The 23,259-nt window shown below is 38.9% G+C and overlaps 1 protein-coding gene across 1 annotated transcript in view; it reads right to left on the bottom strand.

Moving 5' to 3' along the window:
• The window catches only part of gpm6bb (glycoprotein M6Bb), a 42,994-nt gene extending 35,908 nt beyond the window's left edge, over positions 1 to 7,086 (bottom strand). Inside the window, exon 1 of the mRNA XM_036544988.1 lies at positions 6,824 to 7,086. Within this exon, the coding sequence (XP_036400881.1) occupies positions 6,824 to 6,827 (4 nt within the window). The 5' untranslated portion in view covers positions 6,828 to 7,086. The remainder of the gene's footprint in view (positions 1 to 6,823) is intronic.
• Between the last annotated feature and the right edge of the window lie 16,173 nt (positions 7,087 to 23,259).

The raw sequence follows: 23,259 nt of genomic DNA, 5'->3' as shown, positions 1-23,259 counted from the left end.
AGGCCTATCACAGGATTTCCACCAGAGAAAGCCTGACTCTGGGGCCAAGGGTGCTTTCAAATCACTCAGCAGGCTTAGCTGTAGTTTCTATGAAAACAACTCATCCCTCACACTTCCTCCTCTTGTCTACCAGAGCTCACTCTTTTACGGTTGTGCACCCAGGTTACCTTGAACAAACTCACAGCAGGAGAAATGTGACATCATTTGGTATCACTGCTGAGGGGTCTCTTGACACCCTATTGAATTTGAAGGGTATAAAATCTCTTCAAGCATGACATCAAAATTCATTTTTAAAAAATCATAAGCACTCTGGGTTACTGTACATTCTTCTGGAAATTTCTGTCTCAGGTTTACCCTCAGTTTGTGTGAGGAAAACAATCTTACTCTTTCCAGATGTCCTTGCAAGGACTGTAGGTTCAATATCTGAGCACAAATTAAACTAAAATTAAATTCAATTAAAATAGTGCTCTCACTTTTCAACACTCACTATCATGAGATACTGCTTCATATGAATGAAACCAATTAGTGCATCAGTTCCTGCCACCTGTGAATAAAGTTTGTAAAGGACAGAATGCTCTGAATCTCTGTACACTCCAACATTGGTGCACACCTCCTACTTTGGGAGGAAGGAACAGGAAGAATAACATCACTTGACACAAGGACTCCATCAGGGCCAACTTCATGAAGCATTACTCATCGAGATAAACAAATTAAATGACAAAAACAACCACACCCTCACGTCATTAAATTAAGAGAGTAATCCTAAATTTAAGAAATACTCATAAACACAGCACATTCTTCATAAACAATGGGCCAAAGTTTAAGACTTGTGAGGTGTAAAACTCTGTAGTGAAGCACGTTTTCTCAAAAAAAAAAAAAAAAAGAGAAAAGAACAGCTTGCCAAATGCCTTGCAGAAAATTGCCTATAAACAGTGTTTGAACAGACTGTTTTTAGGAGAGGGGCTTAAATTTACAGGAGGAAAAAAAAAATCTCTTTCTTTGGGCTCTCTAGAGGTTATCAGGATCTGATCTGCGGGTGGACAGAGGAGGGTTATTCACGGTTTAGTCATAATTCCCTGTATTAGATTACCCTTAACTCAGAGAGTCACAAGACAGCTCCAAATGGCAAATGACATGTGATGCAATTGTCTGTATAAAAGATAAATTGCAAGGCTCATAATTTTCTCAGTATGGCTCACAAAACGCCTCCTCTAGCTGTTACAATCAACACTCCTGATGTGTCTTGTGTACTAAGCAGAAACAATAATATCTAATCAATAGTTTGTCTCAAATTGCCTGTTCTGAAAACTTCATGCACATAGGCATAGGATGGAATGTGAACATAACATTTCGTTTTCTATCCATTTTAAGGCAAAGCTTGCATTTTAAACATATACACAGAATTGCATTGAGTCTCCACAACACTAAAATGAAGCTATCTGAAAATATAGTTGTTGCCTCTGTGAAGGCTCAGGCTATTATATCCCTCCTTATTTTGAACCATGAATATTCAGCGATACACCACTGCCATGCAGAGTTCCCAAGTTCTGCTACAGTAGGGGCACTGCTTAGTAACAGGACCTACAGAGTGAGGATCATGTAACTCCCATCCCAATGCTGCCTGAACTTAGCCAGATATGACAGTGACATGAGTTCCCAGAATCACGCTCCCAAATCAATACCATTCACACCCTGCCATTATAGTGAAATTTGTGCTTTCACACCACATCTGAGAATTATGCGCTTTCATTTCTGTCCTCCAAACATTTATGACAACCTCGTGAACCCACAAACAATGGTGAGTTTCAGACATGCATGTACAGAGTGACATTGCAAAGGAAATATAAGCTCATTTTGCATAAAACATTGTTTTCTCTTTTTTTTTAGGAAAAAAAGCAGTTCTACTGTGAAACTGAGCTTCTTGACATTCTGTCTATTCTGGGATCCAGTGACCAGCTACAAGTATAAACCAACACATGCACAAACAAATTCCTCACCTAATTTGAAACAGAGCAGGAAAATGTAATTTCGCATTGAAAATGGAAAGGAAGACAAGCATGGGCCAGTAAGGCTGTGTGAGACTTATCTCACTACAAGTTAAACTAAAATCTACATTATCTGTGAGAATATGGGGTAAGGCTAATGACATTCTCTTATGAGTGCTCTAATTAACAGTATCTTTGTATTGTAGATATGCTATGTTGTTCTTAGTTTAACAAAACATGCTTAACATTGATTGAATACTTTGTGCAATTCCTCTCTTACAGTTTAAACTATGAAATAACCCCATCAAGTTGGCTGAAGACAGAACTACATTATTTCATTGCATTTAAGTTATGACTTTCAGGCTGTGCTGTATGTTTGTGGCAGGTTTGATAAAGGATTTGTACCTATATGCACTCAGGAAACTGACCTAGGTGCAGTGTTAAAAATACCCTGTAATCCAATTCTGATCTGGCCCAAATCCAGGATTTGGCCCACCTGTTCATTGTGTAATGAGCCTTGTGTTTTTGGATAACGGCTTCTCTACAGAGATGTCCCCTTCTGACTCATTGGAGTATTTAAGTTTTCCCTGCAAGATGGCACTCTTACTAAGAAGTGCTAAGCAGTTGATTATGGCACTGCACATCAAGAAATTTAGGAGTTACTATAACAGACAAAGCACAGCATGACTTTCGAAGCAAATATCTCCTGATAGGTTTGCTGAGAAATTACATATTTGTAATTTGCAGATAGTGGTTTAGGCTATGTTCAGACTGCAGCTAAAAGTGAATTCTGATTTTTTTTCCCTCATATGTGACCGAATTTGGATGTTTTTATAACAGTGGGAACAGCAAAAAAAAAAAACAAAAACATAAGGTTTCAGTCCTGAATTGCGTTGAATCAATATGTGGAAATAAATCAGATATCTAGCCATGCAACTTAAATGCAACCTGCGTGTAGATGCTCAAATTGGACTTGAGAGTGTTGAACACGGCACAAGTGATTCATACACCACTGCACGCAACAGGTTATCCTCGTCATTATAATTCTGCATTGGTTTGTCGGTACTTTTGAAAACATGGAGGACAGCAACCAATTTAATAAGTGCTTGGTTGGACAAATCCATATAAGCAAAGCTTAAGGGCCTGTATTAAAATCATTCTGTCCTCAGCATAACCTGACAAATTCACAGCCGGTCTCCACCGCAAATTGTCTTGAAGGTAACAGCCAGAATCGTAGCTTCCATGAACAGACAAGACCGTGACAAGGTAGACATGACCGCTTTTGTTGTTGTTTATAAGTGCATGTGCAATTTTTCAGGATGAAGGTCCATTCACTCTGGTATCTTACATGGGCCATGTTCAAAAATGAATATGAAAACTCAGAAAAAAAAAAGATCTGAGCATCAATTTGGAAATGAGCATTAAAGCCCGAAGCCTGAACATAGCCTAAGTAACATTTGAATTTTAGTGAGAACAACAGCAAAATATTGACCATCTAAGTAATGTGGACTACCCTCTAGAGGGACCCCTCAGATCCAGTAATTTGTTAATATGCTTTTTTAATTAGACAGGGGGACCAAAGCTTGGTTCTTTGAACTTTGGGAGTCTTAAATGGGTAATAGCATGAATCAGACCCTATTTCGGGGTGACATATTACTGGGATGACATATGACTGAGTAGAGTAGAATTGAAATAACAATTGAACAACAATTGAAGCTACAACAATATGTAGTGTGCATATGTAGTGTACATACACATACACAGACACACAGAAAAACAGAGAAAAAAAACACAGAAAAATAGGGGTGCCATTTAAATGAGCACATTATCTAGATGTAAATGACCATCCTCCTGGTCAACTGCAATGCAGAGCAGTAACCTCTGTGTAGAATACAGGATTTCACTGTGATACTTACAAAGGGCATTTGTGAAACAAACTGGCAATATACTACTCTTTCTTCTATGCAACATTCACCACTGAAGTCTTGTGAAAGAACAGTACCAATTAAGCCATCTTTGGGATTACAAAGACAGACGCTGGGGGTCTTTGCAGGGAATTACCTCAGGCTTCCGCATATTATCTCACTGTCATTGTTCTAGTCCTTACTCTGCTATGTTACTGCACATCTTCTCATTTCTTCACAGTTCTCAAGAACACAAGGGAATGCACCTTAACATTTCAGTGCACATTGAAATTGCAGATTTGACCTTTATGCAATAACACAGTCAGAAACGTTGGAATTAAGACAATTATAATTGGGAAGTCTGCTGAGGAGTGGAAAGGATTGTTGTCCGCAGTGTTCCCAAGTGTCTGAATTTCATGCAGTGGCCAAAATATCGTATGCCCAATGATAGCCTTTGATGTACATTGCCAGAAATGGTGCCTTGTTCCTAAAAAGCCTCCTTCAGGATTGGAAGACAGATGGTGAATGCTTAAGGCCGAATCTGAACCCAAAGTAGGATAAGAGGAATAATTCACATGTTTGGATATAGCCCTTCTCTCTGCCACCCACGCCTACACTCTATGGTAAAAAGCAGCCTGACTGCCAGAAGACCTTCCACAAGAACAAGAAGGAGCACAGACAGTGTACAGCAACCCACTACAACCATATGGACTGGGACAATGTTTCTAGTGCACCTGTGTAACCATGAACCGTGAATTAACTATCCAGGTCCCTCAAGACAGGAGAATAATCAAAGTCACATGACTCCAGGGGAGTGACATCACTGTTTGGAGCACATTCAGAGCTCTGCCTCACTCTCTTCTTCAGAGCGCCCCCCAGCCAACCAATCAGCATAAGCCCCCACTATCCAATCCAAGTCACGGCACAAGAATGACCAGTGTGGTCCAAGCAGGAACTGAACCTGTGACCTCTGCAAACCACGCTGCATAGATCTCTGATAACAGATGCAATTACCTAACTAAACACTCATCTAGACTCCAAAGGGTTGCGACACCTTCAGGACTTAGGTTAGCCTTTATTCTGCTAGACTTGCACCATTCCAACATAACTGAATGAAAAATCAATATAACCTTTTTAATATCTTACTGTTTCACAATTCAGGATTGCTAAAGTCCCAAGATTTCAAACCCGTTTTCAGGCCTCCTGGTGTGTACAGTAAAAGCATTCAATAACTGAGTTGTAGATGTGGTGGGTGGGCGAGGGGGGGTGGGTGGGCAGTGGAGCAGTGGTTCGTAATCATCAGCTTTGCAGCTTTTTAGCTACTTGTAAAACTAATTTTGGCCAAATGAAAACGGCCAATGGGACAAGTTAATTTGCCAAAGGATTCTACAGTATTAAATCAAATAATTACAGTGTGCTCCATAGTCCTTTGGGGTAGTTCTCAATGGGGTTAAAAGTAAAATAAAAAGGCAATTCCAAATGTAAATAAAATACTATAAAAAGTAAAACTTTGCAATTACTTTTTTCATCTTTTTCCATGCACACATAAATACATATTGTTCTCTTTCGAAGGACTGGTAACTATAAAAGCAGAACTGCATTTCAGCATCGACTCCAATATCAAACTGCGCTTAGCAATGTGTTATTTTTAACAGCCATTCCTAGCTGGTATGATAATATGCATCCCACACATGACACTTCACCAACACCACAGTTCACAGTTTAAAAATTGTTGAGAAATGTTGCATCTTGGATCTCTGCTATAACAATATTTCAAAAAGTATGTATTGCCCTCTTTCTCACACCAGAGAGCACTTAAGAGACACAGCAGGGTGACACTGTGTCTTTTGTTCATTTAACCCTTAAGTTCCCAAACAATGTACTCAGACACTATGCTAGCAGTGTTTACATGTTAGAAATGCGTATCAGCTTAGTGCTGAAAACCGCTCCATCCCCCATGCAAAGTCTATACTGTTTTACAGCCAAAGTAGGTGGTGACTGGTAGAAACTATACTGTTGTAACTGTGCTTGCCTACTAATTGCTCTGCTATAATTTACCTCCTTAACGTACGTTACAATAAGTACCGCCCTTTAACGCCTGGGTTGAAACATATAGGGGTTTCAAGTACGTTTATGCCTTTCTCGTCTGAGTTCCACAGACATACACTGAGCGCAGCCAAACGCAAAATGAGTAATTTTAAAGAAACAGCTGGGACACATCAGCAGTGGAATTTTTCTTCACACACAAAAAATAAAATTCATATACAGCAGAGGCAATGACTCCACAATACTTCGCATGTTCGGGAATTTATAAATACAAAATAGCAGTGAAATTAAAAAATGAAACTTATTTTTGTGACAAGTACTGCGCAACAGATACAAAAAAATCTCAGAATAGATGTGTGGAAATTTAGCCTGCGGCGTATCATTACATTCAACTTTTAATGATACATGAATGATTCCCGATCAATAGAGAACAAACGCGCCCCAAACGTCTATCTGGAGCGAAAGGACGATCGAAGTGGATGGAACAAACAAAAAAAAAAGCCGAGAGAAGTATCCCAGTTAAGTGCGAAACTCGAGACAACCACCAAATGAACATACCATATAGAACTGCGTCTGACAGTAAGGAAATCCTTTTAGACTTATCGCTAATCGCGTCAGCCGATTAATACTGTTACTCCTAAAGCCAATTCAAATCGAAAAAGGGTCAGATAAAAATACACACGGCAGAAAAACAGCCAAAGAAACGCATAAGATTCGAGGTTTGGTTGTACGGAGGGAGCGCAACTCAAAGACTGAGCACTGTGCAACAACTCATCGTGACAAAAGCATGGAATATATCGTAAACTTTAACATCGGTTGGTAAGGCGAATCTCTTGGAGAATAAGAGGGATATTTCGTCTTGATGCATGCATCAGAGCAGGAACATACCCATGTTGTCGCCTTCGCAGAACTTCAAAAGTTGGAAGTTGTGGGAAAAGTTGAGGTAACGGGGATGCCGCGTCCGGAGATGCACAGCGAACGCTGAACTAGTCTGATCAGACGCTGCACTGTGTCCCGTTTCGAGACAGGGCGGGTGACGTCATCGCTAGGGATTATTGTTGTTGGGGTATTGCGATCGGGCCCCTTGTATTGCTTAGAGAATGGTGTGAGTTTGTAAGTTTTTTTTTTTTTTCTAAACGTTATTCTTTCCCTTTAACTCTTGTTAGCAGCCTATAGACCCACCTCGGTTGACAACAGCTTTGAGTAATGGCGATGAGTGACTGAATACTATTGTAAATGTGTGTGTGTGTGTGTGCGTGTGTGTGTGTGTGTGTGTGTGTGTGTGTGCGTGTGTGTGTGTGTGTGTGTGTGTGTGTGTGTGTGTGTGTGTGATTGTGTGTAACAGTGGGAATTCACAGAATGAAGAGGCTACATAATTTCACACATACTGTCAAAAATGACAAATTAACTAGTGAATAACATTTTAAGAGTCTATTTTTCCTTAGCAACAACAGTATAAGGGGAATATTCTGCTTCTATTCCTTGTTCTTATACACAGGGCTGGATGGAGGGGACAGCTTCAGGGACTGTCTGCACAGAGACCTCCAGTCATTATCAATCCAGTGCATTGCTAACCAGTATCCAGGGAAGCAGAAGCCTTTTTGCTTGTTCCAGCCTTTTCATTGGCTGCCAAATGGCTGCGCTAAATGGGTGGCTTCATACCATGGTCAAGAAGAGCTTCCGCATAACATCTCTCAGATGAAAGTTGTAAATGATCTACTTATGCTGCAGAATCTGGGGCCCTTTAAATACATTTGCGTCAACCTGGAAATCGTGGGGGAGGCATGGGGAACACCATGGTATCAATGGCACCTAACTTGGTTAATTTAAGGCTTAACTAATGAAAAGACGATAATTATTTCTCTCAGCAGCCACATATTTTATATCACATTTATAACTCAAGGTGTCCCTCAGGTTTCAGTTCTTGGGCCACAGATTTTCATATGCTTCACATACTTCCTAAAGGTTAGGTTTTAGTACAGCACAAATCTGGGTTTCACCTTTAAGCTGACAACACATAAGTATAAGTATACATACACACAGTAAGTTAGCGCCATATAGTATGACTAAATATATGTTACCTCAATTTCCAGTCAGCTCATCTTTCTAAGTGCATCAGACTGGAAGTATCATAATATTCTACAGCTTTATTGTGATCAATCCTACTAACTGGACCCAATTACTATACTATTTATTATTATTATTATTATTATTATTATTATTATTACTACTACTACTACTATTATTCAAACAGCCTCGAACAGGGGTGGACACTGAAACCATCTTCAGACCATTTTCAGACATAGAGAGTTACATTCATGACATTTACTATAGATTAATCTTTACATGTTTTAGATGACTATCTTCACATGTTTTAAATGACTGGAGTGCATTTTAAAGGGATTTCCAACATATTGGCCACGTCAACCCATTGAACCCACTCTGTCATCTGACATGGCTGCGCTGCTTGTAAAGCTCTGGGAGGAACAATGTATATCTGTCAGAGGGCTGAGGGGCTGGGAGACATTCTTCATGAGCTGCTCACAGGCATACAGCAGCTGACTGCAGTCATGGGCCCACAGCTGCCCCTAGCAACACCACCAGTAACACCTGCTGGGGCACTGCTGAGGGGGTGAACACAGCTGCAACCACAACAATCCAGAACTCAGATTTTGGCTTCAGGCGTTATTTATCATTTCAATTATAAACCATAGCATTGAGCATTAATCACAATAAGCAACACATTGTTAAATGATTGGTGGCATAACAAATAAAGTGTATTTTCTCTAAATTACTAATATATTTACTGTGACGTTTCCTTACTTTACCACAAATGTGAGGGGTGCTGCATTATTTCGGTGCTCTTCAAAATGTGGCAAAATGTGCACTCCTTTCTTTCCACAACAGGCGCGGCTTTCAACTTCACTTCCTCTAGCACTTTGTGTGAGCTGCATTTTGTGAGCCCGGTTTTAATGAGAATTTTAATGAGTTGCGGTGCTACAATCGGCACTTGTTTTGAATACAGTAAAAAGACGCCTACTGAGTAGCCCATTCGAAACTGGCAGGATAACTGTATGTGTTAAGCGTCTCTATGGTGATGGAAACACTCCCATTTAATCAATCCAACTCGAGAACACTAGAGGGACAATTTAACAGAGGAGAATTCATGTGCAACAAGCTTATTTCACACATACACACACACACACACACACACACACACACGCACACACACACACACACACACACACACGCACGCACGCACACACACACACGCACACACATACACACACGCACACACACACACACACTATGCTAACTTCTTTACATCTTACAGTACACTACAATTCTTTTCTTTTCTTTTGCTGCTTATTAATCAAAAGATATTTGTATTCATAAAGAAATTACTTTAAAAATTAAATTTGAATATCAGAAACATAGCTGTTTAGCCAAATATAAATTCTTCCTGAGTTATCTGGTTAAAATGAATAGCAACAAATGCTTATGAAAGTATGTTCATTGAAATCATATAGGAAAAATAATAGGAACAGAATATCCCAATAGGAAAAAAGTCCCAGACAGAAAAAAAGATGAAACCTTAAAATTGTTAGACATCAAGCGCTGAAAAATCTGCAATTATTTGATGTGAGTTGCCTCCATGTGGACTTTTCAATACTTAAATGTAAAAGTGTAGTTCAATTTTGAATTAGATGACATAACTCTTAACATGAACCTATGATGTGTATTTTTAATAAAATGACCCTCTTTGCCCTTTGAAAGCAATCGCTGTTATGGCTTTTCAGTTACCATTTTTGAGTCCCTGTGTAAGTTCATCAACAACGTTAAAAAAACATTCTCAGATGGTCTCCATGAAACTGGCTCAACTCTCCCTTTCCCACTTGGTATGCTGAGCACCACAGTGTCTGAAATCAAGCGGGCAAAGACCAAGTTCCCATTGAGACAGAGTTCTTGTTCACTAAGTAGGTGGCCCATGCAAAAGGATCCAAACAATGAGCCTCTCTATTGAGGAGTTAGCTGTTAGCCATCGCTTTATCTTGGCAAAAGATCCATAAATTTTCAAAGCATCACAGAAAATGTTATCGGTTTTCCAAATTTTAGCTGACACATTTGGGACAAATGACTTTATGTGCAAAAAGCTATGACTGTCATCACACATATGCATGGAATGGTCAACGCCCTGTTCCTGTCGGCAGCTGCCAGTTTTCTCTGCCTCTCATTTCTCCTTTACGGGGGTTGCCTTCCTCATTTGTTCATTTAAGAGGGCTGAAGCTACTAGGAGGGAGAGCAGAAGGGATGAGGTCATTCAAAAGTTTTAAATTGCAAATAAAACCTCTTGGGACGCAGCGTCCAACAATGTGACCTCCCTGGTTACAGGGCCTCCGAGAAAATGCCAGGCAAAGCGAAGCCTGTACCTGGCATCCAGAGAAGGGCAATGTTTGGCACAGGAAGACGTGTCGTCTTTACAGTCACCTCACACAAAGACCAGCTTTTCCAGCACAGTAAAACATCCCTGCTTGAGATTAGTTTTTCAGATTAGCTCTGGAGACAAGCTCTGAGGAGACATTAAATTGAAAATACTTTGACTCTACTCAGGCTAACCGCAATGGGCTTTGTCTTTAATTTTGAGCTGCAACATTAAGCAAATGTTTTTGATAATCTCTGCTACCAATGAGCTCAACAGCATTGTGAAAGAAAAATAAGAAAAGCAGACATTGGTTAAACTGACTCAAATTATGAGCAAAGTTGTGGTTAATTTGAATCAGTGCTTGCAATCACTGTCACTTGTGTCCTTTCTGCAGATGGACAAGGTTGGAGTCAATTCTAATTTAAATTGGAGTGCATTTCAATTTAAATTGAAATTCATGACACAATTGATGAATTCACTCATTTTAAGTTCAGTCCCATTGGGTTAAGTACATTGGGAATTAAGTACATTTGAATTGAGTTAGAATTGTATATTCCATACCTTGGAACTGGAATTGTTATTTTTAGTTGACAGAATTAATTCACTTTGTATTTAAAATAGACCAATGTTTTAAATCAGTTGTTTGCATACATGGAAATATTTATTTATATATTCCCGGTATATCTGGGCTGCCTGACAGTACATGTACATATACAGTAGCTCTAATTAAACAAATTAGGTGGTTTCAGTCACAATTAGCTTCTTGCAGATTTGTCTTCCCATGATGAATGGTTAACATCTTCTCAACACATATAGATGCCTTTCAATCAATCAATCAATCAAATTTTATTTGTTCTACTGCTTTTTAACAGTCAAAATCATCCGAACATGTAACATGATGCATTTTACACAGGGAATTGGGAAATAACTGATAAATTTAGTCCATTTTGGATCAGTTTTGCAAAAAGTACTGCAATTTTTTGTGGGATCTGACTGTGGGCTTGAGTTGAGGGATGCAAGGGAATTAAAACTGAAGGAACTGAACTGGTTCAGTGAGGGAACAGAATTGAAGGAATTGTTGGGAAAGAATATTGAATTGGGAATTTTTCATTGACACATTTAGAATTGAGAGGGACTGAACTGATTCTGAATTAAAAGTACTGATGTGGAATTGGAATAGAATTAATGTAATTTTGGTGGAATTGGAAGAAAAGTTTTTTTTTTCTTTTTCATTTATGGAATAAAACTTGAACCTCTAAACAACCAGAATCTGTAATAGGGATCAGGATCACAGATATAAAAAAATGCATGTAAAAATGGCACAAGATACAAGAGAAAACACAAAGCTTGTGACACACTCTTTCAGCTGTACATATGTTAAAGGCTATTGCATATTATTCCTAAATATTTCAACAAGTTCCAGATTTTGACTCATTAAGGAAAACAGAATAAGTTAATAAACATTTATGAGAGCTCCTGGGTGCGGCCCTCCAGTTTAAATGGGGTGAGGGGGGTATATTTTACTATTTCTGTTCACAGTTCCTTAAAGATCAGCAGCATTGCCATCACCACACTCTGGATCAGAGAAGCATCTTTCCTCTCTGCCCCTCCATGATCCTCTTGTCTCCCAGCAGAAGGCAGTATACTGGGAAAAACTCTGGATATCATGACCATGGCCAGCAAGTATGCAACACTGCATTTTTCTTTGCCTCTGTCTGCTGAATAGATCAACACCTTAATGTTAAACTGTGGAGTGCATTTCCTGGGCAGATTTTAGTTGGTTATGCAAATAAATGACTTCAGAAACAGAAACTAGGATTTTTTCAAGATATGTTTTCAACATTAGTGAGATCTCTGTTTTCTGTATGTGATCAGACATCTCTCCAAGCATTCAAAAGTGGTTGTGCTACTGAATGTTCCTGTACCATATTCAGGATATAGAGAAGTTCAAAAGAGGCAAAATTGTCTGTAATGATTTCTGCAGAACAGGAACCGACTCGATACCTTGTAACAACACTGTATGAGTTCCAATTTATAGCTAAATGTCATAGTGGACGGTTCTTAGGGGATAATGGCCTTTACCTGGTGGTTCAAAGGAAGTGCTGTGTTAAGTTACTGTTATTACACACATGAACACAGGAAGAATACATGCTGAAGATGGACTTATTGTAAAGGGAATACTGACAAACATGAGTAGTCCAGCGGAAAAAAAAGTTTTCAACCTGAAAGGCCTATGGTTACCAACTGAAAAGTTCTTTCAGAATTCTTTTTTTTTTGCAAAAAGAATGCCTAAAGTCAGATACTGAAAAAAGACTCATGGGGATTTCAACCATCTTAGTAAAAACCACATGTCATCCAATAAAACTAAGACCTACCATGTCTAAAATAAGGATACATTAAAGTAATTAAAGCATAGAGCAAAAAAGAAAAGAAATACAACAACTCAGACAGGCAGGCAATAAGGAGCTGTAGAAAGTAAGGCAGATCAGCCATAAGAAATGAGACAGCAACACAATTCCCATCACATCTGTTGCCATAGTTTTGTGTGGGACCGAGGGCGGTTGTGGAGGGAAGGAAGGGGGGGTGGTGCCTGAATCGGGGATTCACACAGCCTTGTTCTCAGTGCAGGACAAAGAGCGACCAAGCAAGTCCGCGTGACTGTGGGGACACTCGCTGCACAAGTTAACTGGGTCACCACAACTCTACTGATCTCTGCAGCTGACATTAGATGAAACACTCCATAAAAGAATCATTTATTCAGTGTAGATGGTGCTTGCCCTTCTTTGTTTCATGCCTTTATACTTCCAATCTTGAGCCATGAATGTGCAAAAAGCCAAACACAATGGTTCTGTGTGGAAAATGTTGTTTACCTTGAGGCTACAGACTTGTTACACTAATCGGTATTTTACACATGATCTCTTTATCCAGAACGTTTAGTATAGTATAACGTTTAGAAGTATATTTTCTTCAATAACAATTGAGTAAATCAAACGAAAAGTGTCTGTGGGATGGTTTCCATAAGGAGGGTAAACACAGAAGCAGAAGCTAACTGAATTGGTCTCTCTCAAGACGCGGATCACATTAAATGAGGCCCCTCCAGCTGGCCTGGGTACAAGAGAATGTATTTCAGCAGCAGAGACAGAGAGGTAGAAGCTTTCTCTTCACATAACCCCTCCATCTCTAGGCAACAAATAAAGAGGCATGTCATGGAACAAGACTAAGAGGCTGTCAGTCTGCTTGGTCTCCAAAAGATGCCGTGCCCTTTGCCCTCTTTCTCTCTCAATAACACAAGTGAAAACAGTCAATGAATACTTCTTGTGTATTCACTTCTTGAATGCTGTTTTTCAGTACTTTCTACCATAAATGAAATCTAACCTAAATCTGAGTTAGGGGCTCAAGGCATTTTGTTCAGGAAAGTCTTGGTGATTGTGAGTGTAATAAACCACTGCACATAATGATAGTGTTTGGATTGTGCCAAAGTGATTTTACTAATCAAGGAGAACATCTTTCTCAGCTGACATTTGCCAAGCCACAGCTCAAAGTTGGATTTTGTAATAATAAATACACTTAACCGCCATTACTGATTAGGAAGGTGTAAAACATTTTTCCAGTAATATTGGCCGGGCCAACAGCAGTTTTGGCCATTTTCCTCAAATTGTCTCATTTCCATCCCAGTAGTTCACTGAGTGTTAAATGTGTAGTTCCAAAGAGCCAAGTACAATTCAAAAGAAGTTACATCATAGAATACTTTAGATTGAGACTATTACAACTACAAAACAGCATAGATCTGAGATCTGAGATATTTGGTTTTCATGTCAATTTATAGCAAGTTGCATGGCAACAACAATATACTGTATGGTACACTAACACAGGGCCATTAAAAAAGTCCTCTGCAATTTGAGTATTACTACAAAAATGTGTTTAATGGTATTTTCTCCATGACATTGCTTATGGAGCAAATCTCATCTAAACAGATAGGCAAATAGTGAGAAACGTTCAAAGCACATTCTTCTGAAAGCATACAAACAAAAACCACATGACCTTTTTGGCACCGGATTTTCCTCACGCAAAGCTTGTTGCTACTGTATGGGGGGGGGGGGGGGGGGGGCTTAAGTACAAGGACTTGCCAGGGCTTGGGATTCTCCAGTCCTCACTATCAACCCAATGACCCTTTCCTTTATTGACTTCCTCTTGGCGACTTGTGCCTTCATCCAGAGATAAGTGTGGATAGTCCACATCCACACGCAGATACAAAGGTCACATTGTTCTGTCAGTTTCCTACAATTTGTCTCCTTGGGCGTACTCCTTCGACGCACATTCTTCAAATCAGATAACAAGCCAAGAAGATGCGGCATAATCCTCAGCAAGACCCCGAGCTGAGGGTACTGAATCCCATTAAAATGGCAATGTTCCACAAAATGTATCCAGAGATGTTCAGCATTTTCATACTGCACTTATTTGATCAAGCGACAGGGCAATTGCATATCTAGGAACCTGAGGTGTTGCAATCTTCTTTAACCTTTTTAACCCTTTACTAAAGTCCTTACATGCCTATGCTGGATGTTGGGTATTGAGAGACAGAATATCAGCAAAAGAAAATAAACAAAATAATATTTTTATTAGCAATAATCATTACTCCATTCAACAATAATCAACAGTATGCTAAACGGCACAAAAAAACATCTGGAAGATGTATTCTGCATTCCCACACAGCTATCTGTCTAAAAGCAATAGAAGTGTCTGTGCAGCTGTTATTGTACTGTAATTGCAACAGCAGATAAGAGCTGTTCAATGCTGGCTGAATTAGGCATTATGCGACCAGCAGTGTGGTGCTGGCAGAAAAGACAGCGAGGAAGCTATCATTATTCTGTTAGACACATCCAAACTACTCGGCTATCCCCTCACAATAGGCACTCCCCCATCAATCGCTGACATCCTCCCCCTCCAAAGACCCAAGGTTCGTCTCCTGGTGCCTCTGGGTGTTTCTGCTGTTTCTCAGTGATCTCCATATCGTTCACGTCATACTCATGACTATGACCTGCCTGTCTGCTCTGCTCTCTGAAGGGCACCTACTTGCAGGAGAGCTGGGACAGGGTGGGAGTCCTGGCCCCTACCCCCTCTCCTTGCCATGAACAGCGGTGCCACACCTCAGGAAGATGGAAGTTGGAAACCTCTAGCTGCCTTCTGTGGACTAGCTTGCTTGCTTGCTTGTGTCCCTGCTGCCTGTTAATAACCTTCTGATAGTACTGCAAGTACTTGGTACCAAGAGCGCTGAGAATCTGGAAGATCTCTGTAATCATCCTGTGAACGGGATTGGGTTATCATCACCAAAGGTGCATTTATGGAAAACATGTGGCTGTATATTGCACTGACATTAGCACCATCCAGGTTAGGAACAAATCCCAAATTTGAACCAGACACATTTTAGTGAAACAAATCTGTATTGCAGTTCCTATCACTAACTGCACAATTAGTGCATTATCTCAGAGACATATAAGAATAGATAGATAACAGCTCCAAAAATTAGATGGTGAAACTCTGCCTGGAAGCACTGTAAGTCTGCAAAATGCAAGTGTGTGGTGTTCCAGCACTCTGGACCTGACAAGAGTCATCTCTGCTCTACTCAAAGCACTCTGCCTTTGTGAGAAAAAATACCTACCGCATAAACGTTTTACATAATGTGTATATTGTCCAATTGACAGTTCACTCTGCAGATAGTACTATCACTTAGTGTGTCTGACATACAAACAGGGCATTAGGAAGATTAATGGACGGCAATATAGAAGCTTATCTATGCAATTGTGCACATTTTAACGTGGTGCTAACTGCTAAATAAAACTGCGTGACTGAATTGTAATGGCGAAATAAATGTCCCCCAAGTGACTGCAAGCGTGCTGAGTGCTTGCCAAATAATGATGTCGAATTATTGCTTGTGTCCATTACATTTTAAGTACCAATGATTAACTGAGAAGTGAGACTGGTCTCCATATGCCGGCGAATCGTTTCACTGACGCACTATCATTGCATCTTATTTTATCATCAAATGTCTAAGTTTATGGGAAAACCACCTACATCTACCCGTAGCTAAACAATGTATGATAATGGATGTATTACCACATTGTTTTCTCTCAGATGTCTGGCTTACGCTCTAACAGCCATGCGTGCGTGCACGCAGTATTTCTGCAGTAGGAATGTCTTCGGGCAAACTGCGGACGTGCGCAGTCACCGCGGTAATTCATACCTTGAAACGCAAGATGTGAGACAGATTTCGATGATAGTTACACAATGCCAGCTGGGTCCTGCCATTTACCAATCGTTTCAGAGCTGCTTTCACAAATCAACAGAATAATTTCGGTATCTACAAGTGAGTGGCTTCCATTTCTCAAAAACATTAACCCTCGCATGCGTTGGCGTTCCTACTGTATATTCCATATAACTACACTGCCATCTGGCGCATACTTCTTTCGTTGCTGCCAGCATTGCAGATAAAATATTGCGTCATTTAAAAAATAAAATAAAATAAAAAATAAAAAAGAATAAAACACATATAATTGCACAAAGTTAACAATGCCATTATACCAAGAACCCGTCTCATTTTCAACTCAGATTCTTACTATGATGCAGAATCATTTTCCATCATAATGATATCTGAACACTAGGACACCACGAGAGGGCAATGTATTCACATGGGGTCTGTATAGACGAAAATTGCACACTCAGTGCTTTCAGAAAATTAGATTTTACTGTCAAAACCTAAATCTAACTTTTGACTTGCATCACTGATCATTATCAAACCAAGTAATCAGCATGGTAATTGCTGACTATCATTTTGAAATCTTCACAAAAGAGTTGATCCAGTTCGAATGTTTAAAATAGGTGGAAGCATAAAATATTAACACACTATGGGGGAGCTTTAACCAGCTATGCATTCTTGAAAGAGGGAAGAAGTGCACCACCTTTTCAGATAAGCATGAAATACACTATCCTTCACTCATATAAGTAACCCATGAAACATACTCTCACTCACTCATATCAGGAATTTATGAAACATAGTCTCACTCACTCACATTATAAATGTATGAAATATTCACATTGGAAATGTATGAAACATACTTTCACTCACATTGGTATAGCAGCCAATCACACCAGTGTGCACTTTATCCCATATCGCTGTGGTTTGCTTACACTATCAGTAGATCCTATACATTTAAATGGGGCCAATGAAGTCTAATAATAATGCATTTCAAAGAAACACATGACATTACCCAAGAGGTCACAACATATTAAACTTGACCTTTAACAAAGATGATTTCCTTTGAAAGTATATGGAGGTATTCAATCAGATAATTAAACACAAGGAAAGTGTTTGGTTGGATGCATGAATTATTTATAGCTCATCTATTGAGATCCACATATTATTTATTTTACAATAAACTGTGAAATAAGTAATATAGTGTGTGCGTGTGTATGTATATATATGTGTGTGTGTGTGTGTATGTGTGTGTGTGCGTCTGTGTCTGTGGTTGTGTGAAATGAAATAATTGTGAAGGAAACTAGAGATGGTTTTTCACAGAACAGGATTAGATGCATGCCCTTGAGACGTTCACCATTTTGATCTTTTCAGGAAACACTTCCTGTTGTAAATGCATCCCTCCTCTGAACATGTATGTGAAAAGCTGACAAGCACGCCATCCATTAACTCTCAGCAGGACATAGCGCAGCATGAATGCCTGATATGATGTGACCACATGTGTTTGGCATAGAGGGCTGCAGTGTGGCAATGTGGCTAAAAGGCAAGAGCTATAGTCAGCACCTTAATACTTAGATGGCTGCAGATTCAAAACAGTTAGGACACTACAATAATACATTTAAGCACATTTAATACACTTACCTGTATCTGTGATACATTTACCATTTACCATAATCATCTTATGAAAAAAAATTCCAATCTTTGGACCCAGAACTTACTGTGCTCATCTCACATTCTTCAGACTTGTGGTAATGATACTAAATATCCTTAGTTTCCACCTATAAATATTGCATTTCCTAGCAGGAAAATGCATCTTCACTACAGTGAGATTTGGTTTGATTCTTTTGGAACTGAATACTTCAATATGACTAATTTTAAGGACATGGCTGCCTGCCTTTTAAATGAAACCATCACTCCCTTTACCATTGAAGAATCATCATCCTCTGACAGTCTGTGTACCAAGAATTCTATTTCCACGTAACTGCATCTAAAAGTACAGAATCAGAGCTGAAAGTAGGACACAAGAAAACACCATGGGTTAAAATGCAAATGCACAATTACTCTTATCTTCTTACAATTAAAAATTAAAACAGTGACAGTGTGGCACGAGATGAAACAAATGTGGAACAAGCCCTTCTGTTTTATGTCTCCTCTTAAAGTTCCTGAATTTGAACTTATACTTATTTTCCCTTTGTTAAAAGGGCTCTACAGAAGGCAACTTTACTCCAGAGAGGAGTTCTGATCTTACTGCCCTTTCTTCAGATTTGTTCCCATGTCATTAATATTCTCCGGGTGATGCATCTATCATTGAAACTATAATAAAGCTAAGAATACATCACAGGGCCTCTACTGTATCACTACTCTGAAGATGGACTTAAAATGTAGGATGTAAACTCTAAGTCTGGCTAGAATTTAACTTGATCATGGCCCCTAGAGAAAATCATGCACTGAAGTCTGATCTGAGCAGAACTTTGCAAGAAGCATTGCAGCGTTTGGTTTAGCCCGACTCGAAAAATGAGAACGGTCATCATGCAGAGTAACCTTGTCACAAAATAATTCTGAGGACATTACATCTTCTAACTTGATTAGGTATACTTTTTTCTCAACAATATGCCTTTGAAATATTAATTTACATTGAAAGACATATCTGTGTTCTTTATATTTTGATACGTCTGTAATTTGTCCAGCTTTCATTAATCTTTCTTGAAACAAAGAAGAATGTTTGTCAGTTATACAAATGCATGGAGTCATTTGAGTGTCTTGTCTATTTTGATTAAGTTGATGCAAATTCTTCTTCCAGCTTGAATCAGAAGAGAGAAGAGTGACAGAGAAATCCTAATAAATCAAGTCTAATGCTGAGCTTGAAACTGTTGACAGAAAATCCAGTGGAACAAGTTGTTGGCCATGCTCCATATGTTCTGTGGCTACCTATCCAATAAAACAAGAACCCCCGCTACATGATCCATCAACACTTTGCTTTTGGTTAGTCCTAAGGATTAAAACACAAACTAAAATGTGAATCCAGGCAGACAAGGTCCTCATCAAAATACTTCAAACTATTGGATAAAATCATATTATAATTACTGTTGCATTTTCTTCTTCTTCTTCTTCTTCTTCTGGTAGCTAATTGATGATGATGATGATGAGGATGATGGTGAGGATGATATAACACACTTAATGGCTATTTCAGTATGTCTTTTTTGGTGAATGGCCTGGACCACATACAGCCTGTCTGATTCGACTTCCATTTTGTAGCACTTGGTATGAAAGTGCGGCTCAGCATCTTGTACAAACAGCCTGTTTCTTTATTTAACCTGAGAGCAGCAAATGTACAGACTGTGAATTATTCAGAAATCCCCTCAGATAGGCTCCTGATGCATCTGGAGTGCTTTCAGAGCAGCGTGCCTACACTGTGTGTGGCGGTCTGGACAGGATGTGGAATGTGGTCCTATCCTGCACGGAAACATCAGTTTGAGAAAAGGCTGCTAACTGTAGTAATCAACTGTTTGCCTCATCTTCTGCAGCATTGAATTAATAGTGTCAGATATAAAACAGTGTTATGATTAATACAATTGAGCAGAGACAACATGGCTACGATTTTATGCATCATGAGGTCATTTACAAATTCCGAGTAAAGACGTTTTAATTTTATGAATCAGTTCTGTGTTAGAAAACAATTACTTCATTCATCTGTGGTCATAATACGTGTGTGTGTGTGTGTGTGTGTGTGTGTGTGTGTGTGTGTGTGTGTGTGTGTAAGAGGTCATTGGAATTCGGTAGGTCCTTCAAAAAGGATGTTTTGTGTCCACAGATCTCAAGATTTCAAGAGGAAAATATTATTGTATTATCATTGGCAGACATTTTCTTTAGTTAGATGAAATTACCAGTGTTAATTTAGACTGTACGAGACTTCAGGTTTCTACCATGGGTAACTCAGCTGTTAGATCAGATCATTATCTATTTAACAAAGCACTATTTACACCACACTACGTATTCTATTAATTTATTTTTAACAATTACATTTTGAAATGTTTAAAAAGTAAGTGTACAGTGTAAGGCATAGGAATGATGTTGGAATATCTGGAACATAACTAGTGTGATATCTTGCTTTCAAGAATCAGTCACTTGTAAGAATCAAATTACACTGGATAAATGTAAATCTTCTAAGGTAAATCTGTTGTTTGACATATGTAATTGTAGAAAAGTACACTAAACACTCCTCAGACACCCTTCCACTAAACACCATTTAAGTCCTAGCCTTCCTTCTGGGCTGTATTTTAGAGGGAAAACATCACAGACTTGCCGCCAGTTGAATGATGAAAGGCAATGTTTTGAAGCACACCTGATGCTACTCACTGACTACCTAAAGAACAAAACACACCAGCACATGTGTGCTTGTATGTTTATGTGTGTGTCAGAATTAAGGTGCAACATCATTAATGCTTTCCTCTACTTCAGAAATAGCTCCTATCCCTTCTAGAATCCAATTTAAGCAGCCATTGTCTTATGTAGGCATTGCAATCTTATCATTTCTGTTGTCAATTCTTAAAGTGAAGCATTTTGCAGCACTACATAAAGTACAATCTGATGTCAGTAAATAATCCTTATTCCCATTCTTTGTACCAGCAAGAATCTCCATTACTAAGATGAACATTCTTCCCTTGGTCTATTTCCTGTGTTGGTTTGGCTCCACCGAATGCCTATTCAGCAAACAGTCTTTATTAAAATGTTTATTAGGAAGGGAGCAAACCAAAATTCAAAAATTTGCCACAAAAACTTGCACCTGGTTTAGGTGTACCAAATTTTAATCTCTGTGCCTTAAAGATGCATCATGTTAAAAATGATTTAACACAATTTTTTGTTGTTGTAAAGACTAGTCACCAGTTACAACCTCCCACCTAACTAAGAATATTTTCTTTATGTTGAGGACAATTCTAATTGTGCAACCAATGTCCAACCAATTTTGGACAATGCTATGCTTCCAGCTTTGTGGCAACAGTTTGGGGAAGGCCCTTTCCTATTCCAACATGACTGTGCCCCAGTGCACAAAGCAAGGACTATAAAGACATGGTTTGATGAGTTCTGTGTGGAAGAACTTGACTGGCCTGCACAGATCCCTGACCTCAACCCCATCAAGCACCTTTGGGATGAACTGGAACGGAGATTGCGAGCCAGGCCTTCTCGTCCAGCATAAATGCTCTACAGAATGAATGGGCACAAATTCCCACAGAAACACTCCAAAATCTTGTGGAAAGCCTTCCAAGAAGAGTGGAAGCTGTTATAGCTGCAAAAGGGGGACCAACTCCATATTAAAGTATATGTATTTGAATACAATGTCATTACATTGTAATGGTCAGGTGTCCGAATACTTTTGTCCATATAGTGTACTTCCCATACTACATGCATGAGTTACAAGCACTACAAGCATACACAAACCTGGAGAGTGACCTCACTCATGTACTCACATACAATAATATATGGCCAAGTGCAGGAGGTTCCAGAACAGAGTGGTATGCCAGATTGAAATTGAAAATGAAATTGTCATATTGGGCTACATCTAAATGGCAAATTTATAGGTGAAGGTGAGTCAGTAGAGGTTCTGCTTGTGCTGGCAGTGTGATTAATGCCATCCAGCTGTGCCTTTCCAGCATAAAGGTGTCAATTTTTCTGACGGAAGAACTGCTCATAGAGTTGTTCTTGCTCCCAGCTCTTACATAATCAGTACGGAGGATAGCTGCAAGGTTAAATATTTTTTTGAGTAGTCTTCATGTGGAGAGGCAGTGCACACTATCAATGTTTGTCTGTCAGCTGGCTAAACTGAAATGCTGTTCTGTTTGACTAAAATAATTTAGCTTGGCACATCTCAGTCTACAACATTATTGGTTAAGTTTTCAACTTAATTAGCTGTTTAACATATGTATGTTAAGTTAAAAATTAGCTGGTTACCTTGTTCATGTTCAAAGATTATACATATAATCTCAATAAATTACTTTTTAAATATCACCACAGGATTCCATGCACATTTTTCAATTGTTAACCAGTATTGAAACAAACAATTTAATCTGTGATCAGTGTGTACCAGTTTCACTTTCAATGTGTGTCTTGTTGATGTTGCCATGGAAACAATTTACAGCCATGTTCTAAAAATGGCTTATTGATGATGAATGAGAAAGCAAGTCATTTCTCTTGGTGCTACAAGGCTGTCTTGGGCTCTGTGACACTTGAATTCCTTGGATTAAAAAAAAAAATGGTTGCACAATTATATAACAACATCATACTGTCATGTGCTGCTTAATAAATTATTGTTTCATAATACATTTTTGAATCATATTGTATTCAGATATTTAAATTACTCAACAGCTACCACTTGTTTTTAAGTAAGTTCTACACCCAAACATAAAAAGACCAATTTCTGTAGCAAATAAGAGGTACTACTGTATCTGGTAATTATTGATACAATCTGGCCAATTGATTTGAAAGCAGGTAAACAGGATTAATAATGTAGGATTTGTAGCATTTCAAGTGTTGCAGTTCATTAATGTATTTAATGCCTAAATGGGAAGATTCTATTCATGTGGTGCTATTATCTGGACAGCTACTTATATAGGTAATTTTTTAATGTATGTATGTATGTATGTATGCATGTACATG

Source organism: Megalops cyprinoides, chromosome 14 (genome assembly GCF_013368585.1).
Source record: "Megalops cyprinoides isolate fMegCyp1 chromosome 14, fMegCyp1.pri, whole genome shotgun sequence".
Classification (NCBI taxonomy): Eukaryota; Metazoa; Chordata; class Actinopteri; order Elopiformes; family Megalopidae; genus Megalops; species Megalops cyprinoides.
The sequence above is the reverse complement of the archived record's forward strand: the minus strand, read 5'-3'. Positions and strand labels throughout refer to the sequence as shown.